At 33.6% G+C, this 22500-nt stretch overlaps 1 protein-coding gene across 1 annotated transcript in view; it reads left to right on the forward strand.

The window, feature by feature from the left end:
• LOC125279894 (rasGAP-activating-like protein 1) overlaps positions 1-22500 on the forward strand; it is a 31731-nt gene that overhangs the window by 3355 nt on the left and 5876 nt on the right. Inside the window, exons 4-14 of the mRNA XM_048210017.1 lie at positions 1907-1968; positions 8312-8441; positions 8700-8781; positions 10707-10847; positions 11807-11898; positions 13882-13999; positions 16304-16457; positions 19645-19709; positions 19804-19916; positions 20628-20820; positions 20908-21045. Coding sequence (XP_048065974.1) covers positions 1907-1968; positions 8312-8441; positions 8700-8781; positions 10707-10847; positions 11807-11898; positions 13882-13999; positions 16304-16457; positions 19645-19709; positions 19804-19916; positions 20628-20820; positions 20908-21045 — 1288 coding nt within the window. The remainder of the gene's footprint in view (positions 1-1906; positions 1969-8311; positions 8442-8699; positions 8782-10706; positions 10848-11806; positions 11899-13881; positions 14000-16303; positions 16458-19644; positions 19710-19803; positions 19917-20627; positions 20821-20907; positions 21046-22500) is intronic.

Below are 22500 nucleotides of genomic sequence, written 5' to 3' on the forward strand. Positions count from 1 at the left end.
TTCTTCACTGCAAAAAATTATGTTCTTCCTCAGTGTTTTTATCTTGTTTTCCAGCACAAATATCTAAACATTCTTAAATCAAGATACATTTACTGGACAAGCACAATCACTAAGTCTGGTTTAATGAAAAATGTTTCAAAATGAAGTGAGTTTATGTTTAAATCAGGAACAAATATCAGCCAATGGGGTCAGAAAAATAATTCTGTTCCCTTTGAATTATGTTTATTTTTCTGACCCCATTGGCTGATATTTTTTTATTTTTCTAAAGGGTTAGTTCACCCAAAATTAAAATTTCTGTCATTTATTACTCACCCTCATGTCATTCCACACCTGTAAGACCTTCGTTCATCTTCAGAACACAAATTAAAGGTCCCATTCTTCGTGATCGCATGTTTCAAACTTTAGTTAGTGTGTAATGTTGTTGTTAGAGTATAAATAAAATCTGTAAAATGTTAAAGCTCAAAGTTCAATGCCAAGCGAGATATTTTATTTAACAGAAGTCGCCTACATCGAACGGCCAGTTTGGACTACATCCCTCTACTTCCTTCTTTAATGACGTCACTAAAACAGTTTTTTGACTAACCTCCGCCCACAGGAATACACAAGAGTTGCGTTTGTAGAGTGTGTTTGTCGCCATGTCGTCGAAACGCTGTTATTTTCATCCCGCAGTCCAATCACCGGGTCTGATTCCGGCTCAAATTGATAGGGTAAAATTAAAGACATGTTTACAATAACACTGAGCGCGTGCATCTCCACGTTATGGTAAGAGGCGTGACCTTTCCGGGCACGGTGCGCTCAGAGCTGTCGAATCACAACACAGGAACCGCTGGCACAATCAGAACTCGTTACGTATTTCTGAAGGAGGGACTTCATAGAACAAGGAAGTCATCAGCCCGTTTTTATGACAGTGGAAACAGCGGTATACAGATAAGTAAATTATGTGAAAAATACTGTGTTTTTTTACACGCGAAACATGAACACATGTTATATTGCACACTATAAACACAATCAAAGCTTCAAAAAAACCACGAAAAACGGGACCTTTAAGATATTTTTGATGAAATCAATAGATGTCTTTAGTACTTTTCTGGACCTTGAAAATGTTGATTATATTGATTGACGAGTCATATACCTCTCAGATTTCATCAAAAATATCTTAATTTGTGTTCTGAAGATGAACGAAGGTCTTACGGGTGTGAAACGACATGAGGGGGAGTAATTAATGACAGAAATTTCATTTTTGGGTGAACTAACCCTTTAAGCACAAACTCACCTAATTGCTTCTCCAGTAAATGTATCTTGATTTAAGAATGTTTAGATATTTGTGCTGGAAAACAAGACAGAAATACTGAGGAAGAACATCATTTTTAAATCATTACACTATCTTTCCATTGCACAGAAGGTTCTTTACATTATTAAAATGTTCTTCAAACACTTTAGAGATCTGAAAGGTTCTTTGGGTTCTTCTATGACATCACTGAGGGAAAAATCCTTTTGGAATCTTTATTTTCAAGAGTGTAGATTGTATCATTCTTAGAAGAAAAAGTTCTATATGGAACCTTGAAGTTTCCATCAGGTGCTTCATAAATAGAACATTTTACTGGTTCCATCATGGGATCATTATTTTTATTTAATTTTTATATGAATTAAACAGCTCATAAACATACTCCATCACTAGAAATAATTGAAATAACCCACTAAACATGAAAGTATTATGCAATTATTAAACACATTTCTCCTTTTTGGCATAAATGGAGTCAGGAACCCTAGAGGTATTTAAGTGTAGATCCGTGTGTTTCTTTATTTTTCATTAAATCTGAAAGAGCTGATGATGATCATGATGGTGGTTTATTATGGAGAACATCTGAACATTAACATGCATCTGATGTTGTGTTTCATGCCACAGTCATGATGATGTCATTGGGAAGATCTCCCTGAGTAAAGACGTGATCGCAGCTCAACCCAAAGGTAAGCGTGTTCTGATCTAAGACTTTATATTAACATAAACGCTGACAGTTTTTGTCAGATTTCATTGCAGATTAAAAAAATTATGATTTTATGAAATTTAATCTTAAGCTTGGTTGAACAACTTTGGAGAATCTGATGTTTCCCCATTCAAAGAGCTGCACTGCAGGACTGAAATATCTGCCTGAAAGATGGCCGGCGAGTGAAATGACTTGAAAATGATTCGATTTTAAAGTATATTAAAGGTGCCCTATAACAAGAGCTCAGTACATGGAAATGACATACAGTGAGTCTTTTTAAAAGACCTCTGAAGAACAGGCGAATCTCAACACGTAACAGTCGGGATCATTAATATGTACGACCCCAATATTTGCATATGCCAGCCCATGTTCAAGGCATTACACAAGGGCAGCCAGTATTAACGTCTGGATGTGCACAGCTGAATCATCAGACTATGTAAGTAAGCAAGGACAATAGTGAAAAATGGCAGATGGAGCAATAATAACTGACATGATTCATGATATCATGATATTTTTAGTGATATTTGTAAATTGTCTTTCTAAATGTTTCGTTAGCATGTTGCTAATGTACTGTTAAATGTGGTTAAAGTTACCATCGTTTCTTACTGTATTCACGGAGACAAGAGCCGTTGCTATTTTCATTTTTAAACACTTGCAGTCTGTATAATTCATAAACACAACTTCATTCTTTATAAATCTCTCCAACAGTGTAGCATTAGCCGTTAGCCACGGAGCACTATCAAACTCATTCAGAATCAAATGTAAACATCCAAATAAATACTATACTCACATGATCCGACGCATGCATGCCGAACATCTTGTGAAGATCCATTTGAGGGTTATATTAGCTGTGTGAACTTTGTTTATGCACTGTATTATAGTCGAGAGCTCGGGGGGTGGGGAGTGAGAGATTTAAAGGGGCCGCGCGCTGAATCGGTGCATATTTAATGATGCCCCAAAATACGCAGTTAAAAAAATTACAAACCCGATTCCAAAAAAGTTGGGACACTGTACAAATTGTGAATAAAAAAGGAATGCAATAATTTACAAATCTCATAAACTTATATTTTATTCACAATAGAATATAGATAACATATCAAATGTTGAAAGTGAGACATTTTGAAATGTCATGCCAAATATTGGCTCATTTTGGATATCATGAGAGCTACACATTCCAAAAAAGTTGGGACAGGTAGCAATAAGAGGCCGGAAAAGTTAAATGTACATATAAGGAACAGCTGGAGGAACAATTTGCAACTTATTAGGTCAATTGGCAACATGATTGGGTATAAAAAGAGCCTCTAAGAGTGGCAGTGTCTCTCAGAAGTCAAGATGGGCAGAGGATCACCAATTCCCCCAATGCTGCGGCAAAAAACAGTGGAGCAATATCAGAAAGGAGTTTCTCAGAGAAAAATTGCAAAGAGTTTGAAGTTATCATCATCTACAGTGCATAATACCATCCAAAGATTCAGAGAATCTGGAACAATCTCTGTGCGTAAGGGTCAAGGCCGGAAAACCATACTGGATGCCCGTGATCTTCGGGCCCTTAGACGGCACTGCATCACATACAGGAATGCTACTGTAATGGAAATCACAACATGGATACTTCCAGAAAACATTGCCGGTGAACACAATCCACCGTGCCATTCGCCGTTGCCGGCTAAAACTCTATAGGTCAAAAAAGAAGCCATATCTAAACATGATCCAGAAGCGCAGGCGTTTTCTCTGGGCCAAGGCTCATTTAAAATGGACTGTGGCAAAGTGGAAAACTGTTCTGTGGTCAGACGAATCAAAATTTGAAGTTCTTTTTGGAAAACTGGGACTCCATGTCATCCGGACTAAAGAGGACAAGGACAACCCAAGTTGTTATCAGCGCTCAGTTCAGAAGCCTGCATCTCTGATGGTATGGGGTTGCATGAGTGCGTGTGGCATGGGCAGCTTACACATCTGGAAAGGCACCATCAATGCTGAAAGGTATATCCAAGTTCTAGAACAACATATGCTCCCATCCAGACGTCGTCTCTTTCAGGGAAGACCTTGCATTTTCCAACATGACAATGCCAGACCACATACTGCATCAATGACAACATCATGGCTGCGTAGAAGAAGGATCCGGGTACTGAAATGGCCAGCCTGCAGTCCAGATCTTTCACCCATAGAAAACATTTGGCGCATCATAAAGAGGAAGATGCGACAAAGAAGACCTAAGACAGTTGAGCAACTAGAAGCCTGTATTAGACAAGAATGGGACAACATTCCTATTCCTAAACTTGAGCAACTTGTCTCCTCAGTCCCCAGACGTTTGCAGACTGTTATAAAAAGAAGAGGGGATGCCACACAGTGGGAAACATGGCCTTGTCCCAACTTTTTTGAGATGTGTTGATGCCATGAAATTTAAAATCAACTTATTTTTCCCTTAAAATGATACATTTTCTCAGTTTAAACATTGGATATGTCATCTATGTTGAATTTTGAAACTTCCACATCATTGCATTCTGTTTTTATTCACAATTTGTACAGTGTCCCATCTTTTTTGGAATCGGGTTTGTAATCAATAAAAAATCTATGGGGTATTTTGAGCTGAAACTTCACAGACACATTCAGGGGACACCTTAGACTTATATTACATCTTGTGAAAGAACGTTCTAGGGCACCTTTAAAATAGAAAACCATAATTTTAAATTGTAATAATATTTCACAATATTATTGTTTTTTCTGTATTTATTATGAAATAAATGCAGCCTTAATGAGCATAAGAGACTTTGTTCAAAAACATTAAAAATAGTAATGTTTCCAAACTTTTGACTGGTAGTGTATATATTATTTAAAATTATATATACATGAAAGTGGCCTATAAAATCAGCCACATTATCTAAACAGGGATGTCACACACCTTATCAAATATATACAGCGAATATGATTCTTTGGTACTTTTATGATTTCATCAGAACTATGGTTACACATTTCTGTGAACTGATTTGCATTCATCCTTCACACATACTAGATAAAATATACAGAACTTTTAATACCCAATCTCACTTCCCATTTCTTTAAAAATAAATCATTTTGAAGATATCCTTCTTCAGTGCACACAGAACCAGCTGCCATTTCTAAAAATATGATTTGTGCACAAGAAAATTCTTAAAGAGAGAAGGGAAGTGAAGACCCACACGCATCTAAAGATGAACAGAAAACCAGGAAGTGACTGAATAATACATATTTAAAGTCATGCATTCAAATCATTATCATTGAGATCATTTTGTAGTTTACATTTTAAAGTTTATCAATTTGTTTTTTTAATTTTTATTTAAGTTATTTTAGTACAAGATGAAAATGAGAAATGTTGCCATGGCAGCTAGATGAAAATGAAATAATTTGACACTATGAATTAACTATGAAAGTGAATGCGGTGTTTAAAATCACGTGTGGAGACGAGGATTTATTTCCCAGCTTCATCCTGAAGTAATTCCCTCAGTGCTGTTCTCAGCTGAGTTTTTAGTTATTACGGGCGCACGCGTGATGTATTAGCGACCACGCCACCCCACAGTGGGTTTCATGTCTTCCCAGCATGCACTTGCCCTGCATGAATCACTGCAGCCTGTCATGACTGACTCACCCCTCACCCACGGGATCATGGGAAGCGTTCGGCTCTGTAAAGCTCTCAGATGAGAGATTTATTGTAACTGTAAACTGTACTGGCGTCCTCCTGCTGGAGCTGCTCTGGTTTAAATCATGCCTGTGTTCACATCAGCATACGTCCATACTATAGTTTTTGCTGTGCATGATTATGTGAATTTGTAGTATGCATGTTTGCAAACACTGCAGAGCACATGCACACTGTATCCCACAATGCAATATGCACGACAGTGTGACACATGAACTGCGAGTGATGTCAATGTTGACTTATTTTTGATCATACAGCCAAAATACTTTTGCAGAACCTCTTAAATGTGATAAAAGTGGGTTTACTGTATGCAAAACCTTTCTAGAGCTGCTGTGTTTATCATGCAATGAATCATGAATTCTGAATACTGATTTTATATAACACGCAAAACAGTATATGCATTGATTCATGTTCAAAGAGTGGTGTGCTACATTAACCTTACAAGATCACATGTTTAATCATACCATTATCATCTCAGAAATATTAATCATTACAAATGAGATTAAATATTTAAATTTTTTAGTTCAATATAAAGTAATGGTTATTATAGTTAACTAAAACTAAAGCCATAAAAAATCATTTTCTTTACTTGAAATAAAATGTTAACTGAAATAAAATAAAATAAAATATTTTAAAAAAAATTAAATGTATTATATTTCAGCTTGTTGTCAAAGCAAGATTTTCATTTAGTTTATCTTGATGTACATAAATAATTAAAACAAAAACTAAATAAAAATGAATAAAGATATATATTAAAAAAAGATAAAATAAAACTAAATAAAACTATAAATAAAAAAAAAAAAAAAAAGATATATATATATATATATATATATATATATATATATATATATATATATATATATATAAACTAATAAAAATTCCAAAAACAACAAAATTGCTAACATTTTAAAATTTATATTTCTTTATTATTTTTTCATTCAGTATAAAATTATGAATCAAGAAGATGTTAAAATTTTCAGGTTATTATAATTAACAAACTATTTAAAAAATATATATTTTTAAAAATATTTAAAAAAATAAATAAAAGTATTATATTTCAGTTCGTTGCTAAAGCAAGATTTTCATTTAGTTTATCTTGATGTACTGAAATAACTAAAACAAAAACAAATAAAATAAATAAAAAATAATATATATATACATAGACATTAAAAAACATCTAAATAAAAATATAAAAAAAAAAACTAATAGTAGTAACTAAAGTTAAGTAACTAAATTACTAAAAATTTTAAAATAATAAAAAATAAAATATTTAATTATTAATTCAATATAAAATTATGAATCAAGATGTTAAAATTCTCCATAAAAAACATAAAAACCATTTAAAAAAAAACATTTTCTTTACATTAAATTAAATAAATGTTAACTGAAATAAAATAACATAAAAAAAACTTAAACTTGTTTTATTTCAGCTATTTTCAGTTCCTGATATACTGAAATAACTAAAATTAAAACTGAAATTAAAATAAATTATATATATATATATATATATATATATATATATATACAGTACAGTCCAAAAGTTTGGAACCACTAAGATTTTTAATGTTTTTAAAAGAAGTTTCGTCTGCTCACCAAGGCTACATTTATTTAATTAAAAATACAGTAAATGTGTACAATTGTACAAAATATTTGTGTACAATATTTTTTTTCAGGATTATTTGATGAATAGAAAGTTCAAAAGAACAGTGTTTATCTGAAATCTAATCTTTTGTAACATTATAAATGTCTTTACTGCCACTTTTGATTGATTTAATGCATCCTTGCTGAATAAAAGTATTCATTTCTTTAATTTCTTTTCAAAAAAATAAAAGAAACTTTTGAACGGTAGTGTATAATGCTACAGAAGCTTTGTATTTCAGATAAATGCTGTTCTTTTGAACTTTCTATTCATCAAGGAATCCTGAAAAATAAGTACACGACTGTTTTCAACATTGAAAATAATCATAAATGTTTATTGAGCAGCAAATCAGCATATTAGAATGATTTCTGAAGGATCATGTGACACTGAAGACTGGAGTAACGATGCTGAAAATTCAGCTTTGATCACAGGAATAAATTACTTTGTCAAATATATTCAAACAGAAAACAGTTATTTTAAATTGTAATAATATTTCACAATATTACTGTTTTTACTGTATTTTTAATTAAATAAATGTAGCCTTGGTGAGCAGACGAAACTTCTTTTAAAAACATTAAAAATCTTAGTGGTTCCAAACTTTTGGACTGTACTGTATGTATATATATATATATATATATATATATATATATATATATATAAATTTTACATTTCTAAAACTTATATTAAAATGAAAACATAAAATAAAATCTAAAAATAAAAAAAAACTAATAGCATCTCAACGATACGCAATGACACTGATTCGAAGTTGATATTACTTGACATTTGAAAAGGAAGGTTTGCATTGCATTGTGGGATACAGTACCTGCAGTGCATTCAGGCTGTATACGACACATTTTGGCAAATGCAAACTAAATCATTTAAATACTGTATACTGAAGAAGAAAAAAAAAGCGGGAACGCATGCTGTTCTGAATCTGAACAAACCCAATGGCTGTTGTGTAGTTGAGATCTGTGCTTGTCATCTCAGAACGGAAACTCTTCCTGATGCGTGTTCTTCCTGCAGGCTTGGATAACTGGTTGAATCTGAGCCGTGTGGATCCAGATGAGGAGGTTCAGGGTGAGATTCGTCTGGCTCTGGAGCTTCACAGAGACGCTCAGAGAACCTGTCTGCACTGCCACGTCATCGAGGCTCGGTGAGCGTCTCGCTTTCCTTCCGCTTGATGCTTGCTGACTTCTGCATTGCTCTGGCTTGTTTCCTCATCTATTAAACCTGGCATTGTATATTATCAATGTGACAGACTGCTTTTGTTCCTCTATTGTAAAGCATCTGCTCAATGCATAAATGTAAATGTTCTCAGTTGTTTTTAGGCATCAGCTGTTTCTCCTGAATTTCAACTGTAGTGTGAAAACGTACTGTAAGTGTCAGTCTGAACTGTTTGTGTTGGTTGCAGTGATTTGGCTCCTCGTGATATTTCCGGTACCTCTGATCCGTTCACCAGAATCATCTACAACAACCTCAGCGCTGAGACGTCGGTGAGACGACGAGTCTTCATCTATACAGTCACCAGAGCAGAACATCATTAAAGCACCATGAAAGTGGCTATTTCAGCATTTCTAAGTCTTCTGAAATCATCTGATGATCTTTATATGAGGAACAGACCTCAATTTAAGTCACTATTAAATATAAAAAGGTGTTTCCTCCACTGAAGCTCATGCTTTTGCATGTTCAAATCTAAAACATTCACAATTCATTCAATATCCGGCAGTCGTGTTCAGTCTTTCCTCTTCTTCCTTATATTAGGGCTGCAGGATTTGGGGGAAAAAAATGAATTTTAATTTTTTCTGATACAATCTTGCTTTAAAAAGTTCCAGGTTTGCTGTTCTTTGTTTGTAGGGCTGGTCAAAAATATTGTGATTATATATTAATATGACTATAAAATAATAATACCATTCATTATCATTATTAATAATAATGATGATTACTTTTATAATGATTATTGTTATTATCACTAAATAAAAGTATTAAACAGTACAAAAATATTAATATTAATAATCAAATATTAAAATAATAATTATTGTACAACTGTAAAATTATAACACTAATATTTATGACTTCATAGCTTTTGCTGTGCTTGACTGTAGGGCTGCATAATTTAGCAAAAATGTTATTATATCAATATAACTAAAATAATTATTTTATTTATTTTAATTATTATTTTATGATGATGGTGATGATGTTTATTATTATTACTAAATACAAGTATTAAACAATAATATAAGAAAAAATTCACAGTAAAAAAAATGTGATTATTTAAGAAAAATATGAGAATTATTATTTTATTTTTGAGTGCAACTTTAAAATTATAATACTAATATTTATTACTTAATATCTTGCTTTGCAGGTTTGTAGGACTGCATAATTTGGTAATTTTTTTGGATTATAAATAATAGAAAAATATAATAATTATTATATATTTTAAAAAATATTTTAAAAAAAAAGTATTAAAAGAAAGATTTTCATTTAGTTTATCTTGATGTACTGAAATAACTAAAACAAATAAAACAAATAAAAATTAAAAAAAAAAAAATATATATATACATAGACATTAAAAAACATATTCTAAATAAAAATATAAAAAAAAAAACAAATAATAGTAGTAACTAAAGTTAAGTAACTAAATTACTAAGAATTTTAAAATAATAAAAAAATAAAATATTTAATTTTTAATTCAATATAAAATTCTCAGGTTATTATAGTTAACTAAAACCATAAAAAAAACATTTTCTTTACATTAAATTAAATAAATGTTAACTGAAATAAAATAACATAAAAAAACTTGTTTTATTTCAGCTATTTTCAGTACCTGATATACTGAAATAACTAAAATTAAAACTGAAATAAATTATAATACTAATATTAATGACTTCATATCTTGCTTTGCAGGTTTGTAGGACTGCATAATTTGGTAATTTTTTGGGATTATAAATAATAGAAAAATATAATAATTATTATTTAAGAGTGCAACTGTAAAATTACAATACCAGTATTTATGACTTTATATTATTTATATTATATTTATATTATTTTTTTTATATATTTTTATATTATATTATATTTTTTATATTATTATTTTATATTAGTTTTATATTATTATTAAAAAAAACTGCAGGTAGCCTCTCTTTTGTTGACAACAGCCAGTTTATACTCGCTTCTCATTATATGTTTATGAACATGTTTAGTGCATGTTTCCTTTTCAAATGCATGTAATAAATGAGCCAAACTCAGAGCAGACACTGGATCATGAGCTGCTCCGAATGATATCGTCCACACCACATTAATATAGTTATATTTGTTGTTCTTGGTGTGAACGGGTCTTTATAATTCATAATCATAAACGTGTCTTGCTGTATGCATCGTAATATTAGGCAGCTTAGTTTAACGGGTGTGTTTTCTCTAGATCATAAAGAAGACGCGGTTCCCGCACTGGGATGAGACTCTGGAGCTGTGTTTGGATGAAGGTGGTGATGATGAGGGTGGAAGCGTCACGGTGGAGGTCTGGGACTGGGATATGGTGGGCAAGAACGACTTTCTGGGAAAGGTGAGGTGACGGTCGGTCCGTTGCTTAAATAAATTAATTGTCACCGGCTGCTTCCATACACGTATTTTTATGCAAATTTTGGGACATTGCTTTTAAAAAAACGATGGATTTATATCTTAAAATGTGCATAAGATATCTTAAAATGTGCATAAAAAATCTGTGCACTCAATTAAGGTGGATCAGTTTTTTATTTGATAAGAAAACGTGCATCAACTATGATGAAAATGCATTTTTGCAGCAGCTTTGCTCTAGTTTTCCAGGAAGTGATGATTTTGTTCTCTAGAACACATTTAATGGAAATGGTGCTTTATTTGCAAATGTTTTATATGCGATATTTCAATTTTTTTGCACAAGTTTGTTATGCAATGAGGATTGTCAGTAACGGTGTTCAGCCTTACATTGTTCAAACCGGAGTCGACACTGATGGAGAGACTCAGGAAGAAGTTACAACTTTTAGACGTTTCTGAATGGTTAGTGGATAAATTGATGTAGTTGCTGTGGAGTTGATTCAACTCATCCACTAGCATGTGCCGTCATGTTCATCTTTTGTGTTGAATTGATCCTCAGTCCGGCGTAAAATGACGGCGTTTACAAAAACAACTCTTCCTCTTCTCTAAAGCAGCCCGACATGGCCCCGCCCCCTTTGTTGTGTGTTCTCGGGGGCGGGGTTTATGTAAATTTTAGGGTTAGTGATGCAGATGTTATTTATGCTCAAACAGAAACATTACACAAAAAGGGAAATCATTATCAACCACACCTTTAAAGGAATAGTTCCCCTAAAAATGTTCATTGACTCACCCTCTTATCTCTCCAATCCTGTATGACATTCTGTTTCCTGTGTAAAACACAAGCATGTTATTAGTAGCACGAGTAAATGATGATGACAGAGTTGTTTGCAGTGATCATGTGTGTGGTTGATTTTACCTGCTGAATGCATGTGTTTGTGTTGGTTTGCACAGGTGGAAATCCCTCTGTCGTGTCTGCACAGATCTCCTCTGCTGCAGGGCTGGTTTCGTCTGATGCCGCTGGGAAACACGGAGGACGATGCAGGGTGTGTGTGTGTGTGTGTGTTTTACAGTGCAGTCACATTCATTAGCAGGTGTGTTTGAGATGGTAATGCTGCTTCAGAGATTGTTGTCTTTGTTTTGGCTCATGTTTTAATGACAACGTTTTTCCGTCTCTTTGGGATGGCAACACAAGTCTGAAGTAATGAGTTTAGGTATAGGGGTGCAGAGCCAGTGATTTTTCTGTTGGCAAGCATCATTCCTGGCTGTCCTGGAAGGCATTATAGTTGATGAGCTTAGCTGAATGGAGAAGTTTTGAAGCCTCAAGCTGTTGAAGGTGGTGGTCCTTCATCCAGCAAGAAATGTCTGTCAGACAGGCTGAGATGCGAGCAACTACTGTTGGATCATCTGCCTTGATTGAGATGTAGAGTTGTGCAGTGATAGGAAAAACCATGTTTCTGAATGACAGATCCTAGTGATGTAAACAGATGGAGAAGAAAAGAGGTCCAAGCACCGAGCCCTGAGGCACCCCAATAGCTAGATGTTGTTACTTAGACACCTCACCCCTCCAAAATACCCTGAAGGACCTACCTGAGCAACATATCAAGTCCAGTTAGGATATTTGTCAAATTACAAACATCACACAAAATTTATTAGCACATTCATATCCAAAAAAAAACCCTCATAATTGACGTTCATACACTGCAAAAATGTTTTTTGCTTACTATTTTTGTCTTGTTTTCCATTAAAAATATCTAAAAATTCTTCAATCAAGACACATTTGCTTGAAAAGCAAAATGACTGAAGATATTAAACCTTGTTTTCTGAAAAAAAAAATTAAGGATGCACCGATATGAAAATTTTGGCCGATACCGATAACCGATAATTCTTTATATTTGAAGGCCGATATATTGGCCGATAAATCTAAATCAAAATTTGTAATAATTTTTGAGAGCCTGATTACAAAAACAAAAGTCTCAGCATTAAAAGCCATGTCTCAAACACACAATTATAATATTATGTAGCCTTTATGACAGACACATGATGCACTTAACTGTATTTTCCTTTTTGAAGTGATTTCAATCATATATCAAGCAATTCAATACCATAATGGTGAACAGTGCACATCTGAAGTGTCTCAGCTGAAGGAAATAATCCCTTATTTGTCAACTTTAATATATATGGCAAATTTTCATATTGGGCCGATAACGATAAAATTAAAAATGAACATATATCGGCCGATACCGATAACCGATAATTCTTTATATTCGAAAGCTGATAACTGATATATTGGTCAATAAATCTAAATGAGAATTTTTATATAATTTTTGAGAGCCTGATTACAAAAACAAAAGTCTCAGCATTAAAAGCCATGTCTCAAACACACAATTATGATATTATGTAGCTTATATAACAGACTTGCGCTGTACATAACTGTATTTTCCTTTTTGAAGTGATTTCAATCATATTTCAAGCAATGTGATCAGTGTGCATCTGAAGTGTCTCAGCTGGAGGAAATAAACCATTATTTATCAGCTTTAATATATCAGCCAAATTTTTTTATCAGGCCGATAACGATAACATTAAAAATGAACATATATATCGGCCGATACCGATATGGTGGCCGATATATCATGCATCCCTAAAAAAATAATAAAAATAAAGTGAGTTTGTACTTAAAACAAGAAAAATATTCTGTCAGTGGCAACAGAAAAATAAACTTATTTCAAATTTTTCTGACCCCAATGGCAGATATTTGTTCTTTTTTTAAGCACAAACTCACGTAATTTTGATACATTTATCGAGGACGAACATCATTTTTTGCAGTGTATCACAACATTAAGTAAAAGTTCATCATTTACCCCCATATTTAAAAGAGTATAAATCCAATAAACATCCCGCCATTGTAAAAGCAATTCACAAACATGCATCGTACAGGTCAGATTTGACGCATGAAACACTAACGTCTAGTTCAGTGAAAGCACAGTTATAAAAGCACACAGACACAAAACTATCTGTCTCTCTTTCAGAGGTAAACTGGGTGCCTTGCGTCTGAAGGTGCGTTTGGCAGAGGAGCGAATCCTTCCTTCTCTGTACTATCAGCCTCTGATCGAGCAGCTGGTGGAGGCCGTCATCTCGCCATCAGAGGTACCATCACATTCTGTGTATCTAAATAGCTTAGAGTGAATACAAAAGACAGTCTATAGCACCCATGATGCACACAGGCCTTGAAAACAAAGGGTTAATGTCACTGGAGAACGTTTACACTGCAAGAAAATCATCTGGTGCTTCACCTTTTCTCCAAAACACTGACCTATAATAAAACACTAAGCCTCTGAAGAACTTTTAGCCACAGTGATGTAACATTTGTCAAATTTAGTTCCAAACCAACTAGTTACTTCCTTTATGAATTGAGGAAGCAAACAGGAACTGTAACCTTAATTGGAATTGGAATTTAAATTTAGTATTAAGTGCAGTTTAATAGTACATTTCATATTCATATTAGATCATATGACAAATCACTGATTCAAATGACTACAGACGTTTGTATGCATTTTAAACATTTAAACACTAAATCAACTTTTATTTTACATAGTGCACACAGAATTTTGTACATAAATACTTATATAACATGATCCAGACCAGTGTTATTTTAGTATCATTGAGATACTATTGTAGTTTATTGATATTTTCAATTAGTTTTTATTTTTATATTTTCGTTTTAATTTTTATTTTTTTACATTTTTATATTTTTGTTTTAATTTAATTATTTTTTTTATTATTAGTGTTTTTGCCATTTTTATTAGTTTTTTCAAAATAATTTTAATTATTTTTCATTTTAGTTTTACTTATTTTAGTACATCAAGTTAGACTAAATCAATATGAGAAATGTTGTCTTGGCAACTAAATGAGAAAAATAGGTTTACGTTTTTTTATGTATTTTATTTTATTTCAGTTAATAGTTTAACAGCACTAAAAATGTGATCAGTTCATGTGCATTTTGTGCCCAAAATCTGTTTAAAGGTGCAATATGTAAGAATTTTGCAGTAAAATATCCAGAAACCACTAGGCCAGTGTTATATATTTTGTTAACTTGAGTACTTACAATATCCCAAATGTTTGCAACTATTTGTAAATCGTGAAAAATTTGCAATTTTACCCAAGGCTCCGGGACATGTGAGGAGTCGCCTGTCAATGGCGTCATACCCGCGTTACTCTCGGTTTCCGGTTTATTTTGTAGAAACCATGAAAACACCAAAGACGCTTTAATATTTACATGTTTTAATAGACAAGGGAACAACTGTTTTGATATATTTATGCACAAAAAAACTAATTATTGTTATATAGCTCAACACGTTTAGTCTTATTGTTTAAATCTAATTTTCTTGATGTTTTGTGAGTCTCATGCTTTACCACGCCTCAGAGAAAAACACTATTTTGTGAAGTAGCTAACATAGCATAATCAGATGCAGCTTTATTTTTAGTAACAGTAATACAGCATTTTCTCCATCATACAATATGTTTTAAAATTAATTGCATGCCATTTATCAACACAATCATCCAGCATTTAATATGATATTGTAAAATCGATCTATCTTACTGCAGTGTGTAACAGTGTCTCACAGCAGCCGCCGAGCGAACGCACAGAGTAACGTTATAACATCATTTTCAACACTCTCAAATGTATCTAATATGATAAACAGAGCTGCGTTACCTCATACTCATGACCGGAAAAGCGGCAGCGGCGCCGGCGACTGTGTCATAATAAAAGTCCCGCTGCTCGTGAGCCGTGTGTTGATCAATCGCTCCAGCTCCTCGTTCAGCTCCACAACACTCGCTCCTGCTCTGCTTCATACTACAGTAACGTTAATAATCACATCCATGAACATGATTTCTTCCCGAGTCCAATCCCTATTATTTCCACCGGTTGTGATGTGAAGATCACATGTCCCAAGATTCCACACTCAAACTTGGCGTCATCAAGCTACGCCTTTGTTTTGAATAGATCTCTAGCGGACAGAAAATATTACATATTGCACCTTTAATTCCTCTTCCTGTCATTCCTTGAGATTTCAAACACGTCACAATATTCCTCATTTAAATAATTCATATGCAGAATAAAGGGGCGGGGCCTGCTTGAGTTAGTTAGTAGTGTGTTGAAACTGGCGGTTATGGTAAGGGGCGGGACATTTCCCAAACACCAATCACAACACACTGCTCCAGCCGACCAATCAGAGCACATTGTGCTTTACAGAAGGAGGGGCTTCATAGAGACAGGAGCGTTACTGACAGACTGGAAAGAGAGGAGCTGCAACAATGGAGAATATGAGGAAAATAATCAACATTCAAGCAGGAAAACCTGTTCTAGTAGAGCACAAAAACAACATCAAGACTTTGTAAAAGCGCATGATACGGCCTCTTTAAATTGTGAATTTTGCCCAATGCTGTCAGGTCGATGATCCCACACCTCTGACCCTGCTGGAAGAGGTCACGACGGTGGAGAGCCGGCAGGACGTGGCCATGACGCTCGTGAAGATCTATCTTGGTCAAGGCCTGGTCGTGCCGTTCTTGGACTACCTCAACACCAGAGAGGTCCACAACACCAGTACGTTGAGTGTGTGTGTGTGTTTGATTAGTGGTTTTCCTGTGTGTAGGCGACGTGACGACTTCAGTCCTGCTATATTTACACACAGTTCCCCTCGCTGCCGTGAAGTCATCTCTGAACTTCTCCTCTCTCATTAATGATGTTTTGTGTGATTCTGGGAGCGCGTGGGTTTTTCACACTCGGCTGGTGTTTTATGTTGCGTTTGTGCCGCGCCGATGACAAACAAAGGGCCCAAGTTTCCATAGCAACTCCACAGGAAGCAGCTTCAAAAGGAAATGGAACGATCATAAGATGGGAATGTTTGTCAGCAAACGACGAGGATTAAAGAGAAAGACAGAAACACACAAGTTACTAACAGTTTAATTATAACAGAGAACAAATTGAACTGGAAATAGTTTTAACGTGTCTCTATGAGGGATCAACTGTACGAGACCATGATTATTGACGTGACGTACCCCTGAGATTTTAATAAGTATAACGAGTAATACATCTAATTAGTCATTTTTAGTGTGAGACCACATGTAAATAAGGTAAAAATGTTGACTAATAGATATCATCATACTTCCCCCAGTTGATTATTCACAGAACATTAAGATTAGATATGCAAACAAACCATTATCTAATTAAATATGCACTCATTTGCATACATTTCCAGAGCAGAAATCTGAACACTGGATAAAGCAAGGCTCAAAATTCGTTTGTTTTACAGAGGGGATTTTGGATTTCTCTTTTTATCGCTCCATGAATCAGAAAATACTGTCAACAGACAGAAAAAAATCACCATGTTTTTTGGGGAAAAAATGCAGCCGAGTGTAAAAACCTTTAAAGGTATGGATTGAAATTGAAATCTACAGATGCAAACAGATAAAAGTCCACTAGTCTGAAAGACAGAAGCAAAAAAGTCCAAAATCTCAGTGCATGAAAAAGTGTGCATGACTGTAGTGTCGATTATCATTAACAAGAACAACTGCACTAAAAATAACCCAGAACACCAGAACATGGAGAGAAATGCACTGCAGTGCAAGTTGCTTTGGGTAAAAGCCTGGGAAAACATCACATTTTCCTCATAAAATGTAAAAGTCTAGTTGTAAATAAATACAATTTTGATAGATTTTATTTTGCACATTTATATGCATACTCTTATGCTATTACTATACTAAATAAACAAAGTATACTTTCAGTCTACTTTTTATGTACTTCTCAGAAATATACTTAAAATTGCCCAAAAATGAAAATTATGTCATTAATTACTCACTCTCATGTCGTTCCACACCCGTAAGACCTGCGTTCATCCTCAGGACACAAATTAAGATATTTTTTGATGAAATCCGAATGCTCAGTGAGGCCTGCATTGACAGCAAGATAATTAACACTTTCAGATGCCCAGAAAGCTACTAAAGACAGGTCATGTGACTACAGTGGTTCAACCTTAATTTTTGTGCGCCAAAAAGCAACTTTATTCAACAATATCTAGCGATGGGCGATTTCAAAACACTGCTTCATGAAGCTTTTGTTTCGAATCAGTGGTTCGGAGCACGTATCAAACTGCCAAAGTCACGCCCCCCAGTGGTGAACCATTGAAATTTCAAAACGTTTCGAAACACTTGTGACGTAACGAAGCCTTGTTTACTGAAATCACATGACTTTGGCAGTTTGAGTTCACGCTCCGAACCACTGATTCAAAACAAAATATTCGTAAAGCTTCATGAAGCAGTGTTTTAAAATCGCCATCACTAGATATTGATATTCAGGCAATGGTACATAGAGAAAATTATCATAAGACAATGCTCAGAGAGCAATGCAAAATCTTTTTTTTTTTTAAATGTCAAGAAATCATCAAGTAAAAAGGGAAAAACACTTGAAAGACATTGATGTATTGAATTTGATACATGCAAAGGCTTGTATCATAGTGTGTCATGATTTCACTCCATACGAAACTTCAAAAAGCAGTTCTTCTCTGCTGTGAAATAGAGGTGTGTGTTACACACATCACTTTGGGTGTTCCTGCGTCTTCCTTTCTCATAATACATTATTGCCAATGTGAGATACTGTCCAAAACATCCTCGAAAAGTACCCCTTACCGCACAACATTGCCCTGAGGCAAAAACTGAATTTCTGAACAGGCAAAATTAAAAAAAAAGTCTTCTCTGTATGAAGGACACATATTTTTTATGTATTTTTTATGCACAGTTCATGCCATTTTAAATAAGATTACTAAAGCGAATAATCTTACCTTCTTCTCACACCATGTGCTCCTGTGACCGTGTGTCAGAACAGGATGTCCCTCCTTTAAATGGTGCTTGATAGTGACTCCTTAGGGATGCATGATATGAAAAATTTTAACCAATAACCGATAATTAAGTCCTTCTCATGGCCGATTCCAATACAGATACCGATAACCAATAAGTTCATATTTTTTATATTATAATTTTCATATAATCTGCAGTTTGTACTCACAGGAGAATAGAAAATCTGAGATACACTGATGAAACTGATATTTAATATATAACATCAGTCCTGACTCTTCAAATGTTTTTGTTTTTTGTGTAAGACACCACAATACTTAGTAACAGAAAGAGTTTAACAGAACTATGACAGAATTATGGTTTATCTGCACTTAACTCATTAACAACAAATTTATATTCAAGTATTTCATGCATAACAAGAAAATGCATATATTCAACCTTTAGTGCATGAGGAAGGTATATAGACTTTAACCCTCTGGAGTCTGAGGCTGATTTGGGGCTTGGAGAAGTTTTGACATGCCCTGACGTTTGTGCTTTTTTCAGTTGTTCATAAACATATTAATGACAAAAGTGTCATTACACTGTATTCAGCACAAACTAGGCTACCATAATATGTGAGGAACATGTATGTACATGTTTGTGTTTTTGAAGGAATAATGTTTATGCGTGGTTATTGAAAAAACAAAAAACTTAAGTCACTGAAATAAGCCCAAAAAAAGTATATTAAATCTGTGTTCACAAGACTTCTGGGTATTGGAGGTTGTAGACTAGAGTTTTTGCTTCAAAATTATGTAAAAATTATGCTGAGAACTATCAGATTGGACTTCGTTCAGAGGGAGACGAGAGATCACGCATCATGTTAGTTTTCTTTATTTTACACGCTTGAGAAACACGCTTGAGAAACACATTGACAGAAGTTGTTTTCTGTTTCTCCCCAATAGCAGATCCAAACACTCTCTTCCGGTCCAACTCACTGGCATCTAAAGCTATGGAGCAGTTCATGAAGGTGTGTGAATATCTCAAATATAATCTTGTGTTTATATCAGAGTGTGTAGTAAGAGGGTTTGGTGTGTGTGTGTGTGTGTGTGTGTGTGTGTCAGGCTGTCGGGATGCTGTATCTACATGAGGTTCTGAAGCCCATTATCAACCGGATCTTTGAGGAAAGGAAGTACATCGAGTTGGATCCCTGCAAGATTGACCTCAATCGCTGCAGGTGTGAGATCATATACATAACAGTGGAGCATATCATTAGCCGTGATCGGGGGAAATCACTGCAGGAGAGACGTGTTGCCAGGGAACAGCAGTGAACTTGACAAACTTTGCCTCTTATGGTGGAGTTTGGCTTTCAGATCTATGTATAGCGTGATTTCGCCACATGTGAAATGTCAGTGAGCACAAAAGCTCTGCAGGTTTCAGGCAATATTTATATATATACTACCATTTCAGACGTTTGGGGCTGGTAAGATTTTTTAATGTTTTTAAGACTCACTAAGGCTTCGTTTATTTGATCAAAAATACTATAAAAACAGGAATATTGTGAAATATTATTACAATTCAAAATAGCTGTTTTATATGTGAAAATGAAATTTATATCCAGTGATCAAAGCTGAATTTTCAGCATCATTACTCCAGTCTTCAGTGTCACATGATCCTTCAGAAATCATTCTAATATGATGATTTGCTGCTCAAGAAACATTTATGATTATTTAACCTTTAAAGGGTTAGTTCACCCAAAAAGTCATTAATTACTTGCCCTCATGTTGTTCTACACCCGTTTATCTTCAGAACACAAATTAAGATATTTTTGATGAAATCCGATGGCTCAGTGAGGCCTCCATTGACAGCAAGATAATTAACACTTTCAATGTCCAGAAAGCTACTAAAGTTATGATCCAGCATTGCTAAAAACGCACTCTCTTTCCAGACGAATATCATTTAAAGGCTCAGCGTCGGAAGCAGAGGTCAGAGAGAGCAGCGTCGGGCTGCTGCAGACGTATCTGACCAGCATCATGGAGGCCATCGTGAACTCAGTTTCCCAGTGTCCTCCTGTGATGAGGGTCGTGTTCAAACAGCTCCATAAACGAGTGGAGGAACAGTTTCCAGAACCGGAGAATGAGGTGAGGACTTCATCAGAGCCTCACAGTGATGATGATGATGATGATGAAGGTGTGACGGGTGTTATACTCACTGTTTCTCTCTTGTAGGATGTGAAGTATTTGGCCATCAGTGGCTTTTTCTTCCTGCGTCTGTTCGCTCCTGCGATTCTGACACCCAAACTCTTCCAGCTGAGAGACCATCACGCCGACACGCGCACCAGCAGAACTCTACTGCTGCTCGCTAAGGTACGACATGCACAATCACAGATAATCAACTGTTAAATGCACCTAAATAACAATCTGCCACTCATGGGCAGATACAGGTGCATGCATTCATGTTGGAAAAATCATAATTGTTTATTATATTCTATATTGTTTATTTTACATTTATTTTATATCATTTTCATTTCAATCACTCAATTTTGCATGCATTCATGTTGGAAAAATCATAAATTTACTATATTCTATATTTTACATTTATTTGGTTTCATTTTCATTTCAATCACTTATTCATGAAGTTGCATTGATGTTGGAAAAATATTTTTTTATTTTATTCTATATTGTCTATTTTACACTTATCTTATACATTTAATTACATTTATTTTACATTTAATATTAAATTTATTTTCATTTCAATCACTCAATTTTGCATGCATTCATGTTGGAAAAATCATTATATTCTATATTTTACATTTAATTGATTTAATTTTCATTTCAATCACTTATTCATGAAGTTGCATTGATGTTGGAAAAATATATTTTTTATTTTTTTCTATATTGTCTATTTTACACTTATCTTATACATTTAATTACATTTATTTTACATTTAATATTATATTTATTTTCATTTCAATCACTCAATTTTGCATGCATTCATGTTGGAAAAATCATAAATTTACTATATTCTATATTTTACATTTATTTGGTTTCATTTTCATTTGAATCATTTATTCATGAAGTTGCATTGATGTTGGAAAAATATTTTTTTTTTTTATTCTATATTGTCTATTTTACACTTATCTTATACATTTAATTACATTTATTTTACATTTAATATTAAATTTATTTTCATTTCAATCACTCAATTTTGCATGCATTCATGTTGGAAAAATCATTATATTCTATATTTTACATTTAATTGATTTAATTTTCATTTCAATCACTTATTCATGAAGTTGCATTGATGTTAAAAAAATATTTTTTATTCTATTCTATATTTTTTATTTTACATTTATTTTATATCATTTTCATTTCAATCACTCAATTTTGCATGCATTCATGTTGGAAAAATCATAAGATTTATTATATTCTATATTTTACATTTATTTGATTTAATTTTCATTTCAATCACTTATTCATGAAGTTGCATTGATGTTGGAAAAATATTTTTTATTTTATTCTATATTGTCTATTTTACACTTATTTTATACATTTAATTACATTTATTTTACATTTAATATTAAATTTATTTTCATTTCAATCACTCAATTTTGCATGCATTCATGTTGGAAAAATCATCATTTTATGGCTTTCTATATTGTTTATATTTTGCATTTATTTTTTTTATTATGTTCACCTCAATCACTCATTTATGCATGCATTCATGTAGGAAAAATCATAAAATTTAATATATTCTATATAATTTTACATTTATTTGATTTAATTTTCATTTCAGTCACTTATTCACAAAGTTGCATTGAT

Source organism: Megalobrama amblycephala, linkage group LG12 (genome assembly GCF_018812025.1).
Source record: "Megalobrama amblycephala isolate DHTTF-2021 linkage group LG12, ASM1881202v1, whole genome shotgun sequence".
Lineage (NCBI taxonomy): Eukaryota > Metazoa > Chordata > Actinopteri > Cypriniformes > Xenocyprididae > Megalobrama > Megalobrama amblycephala.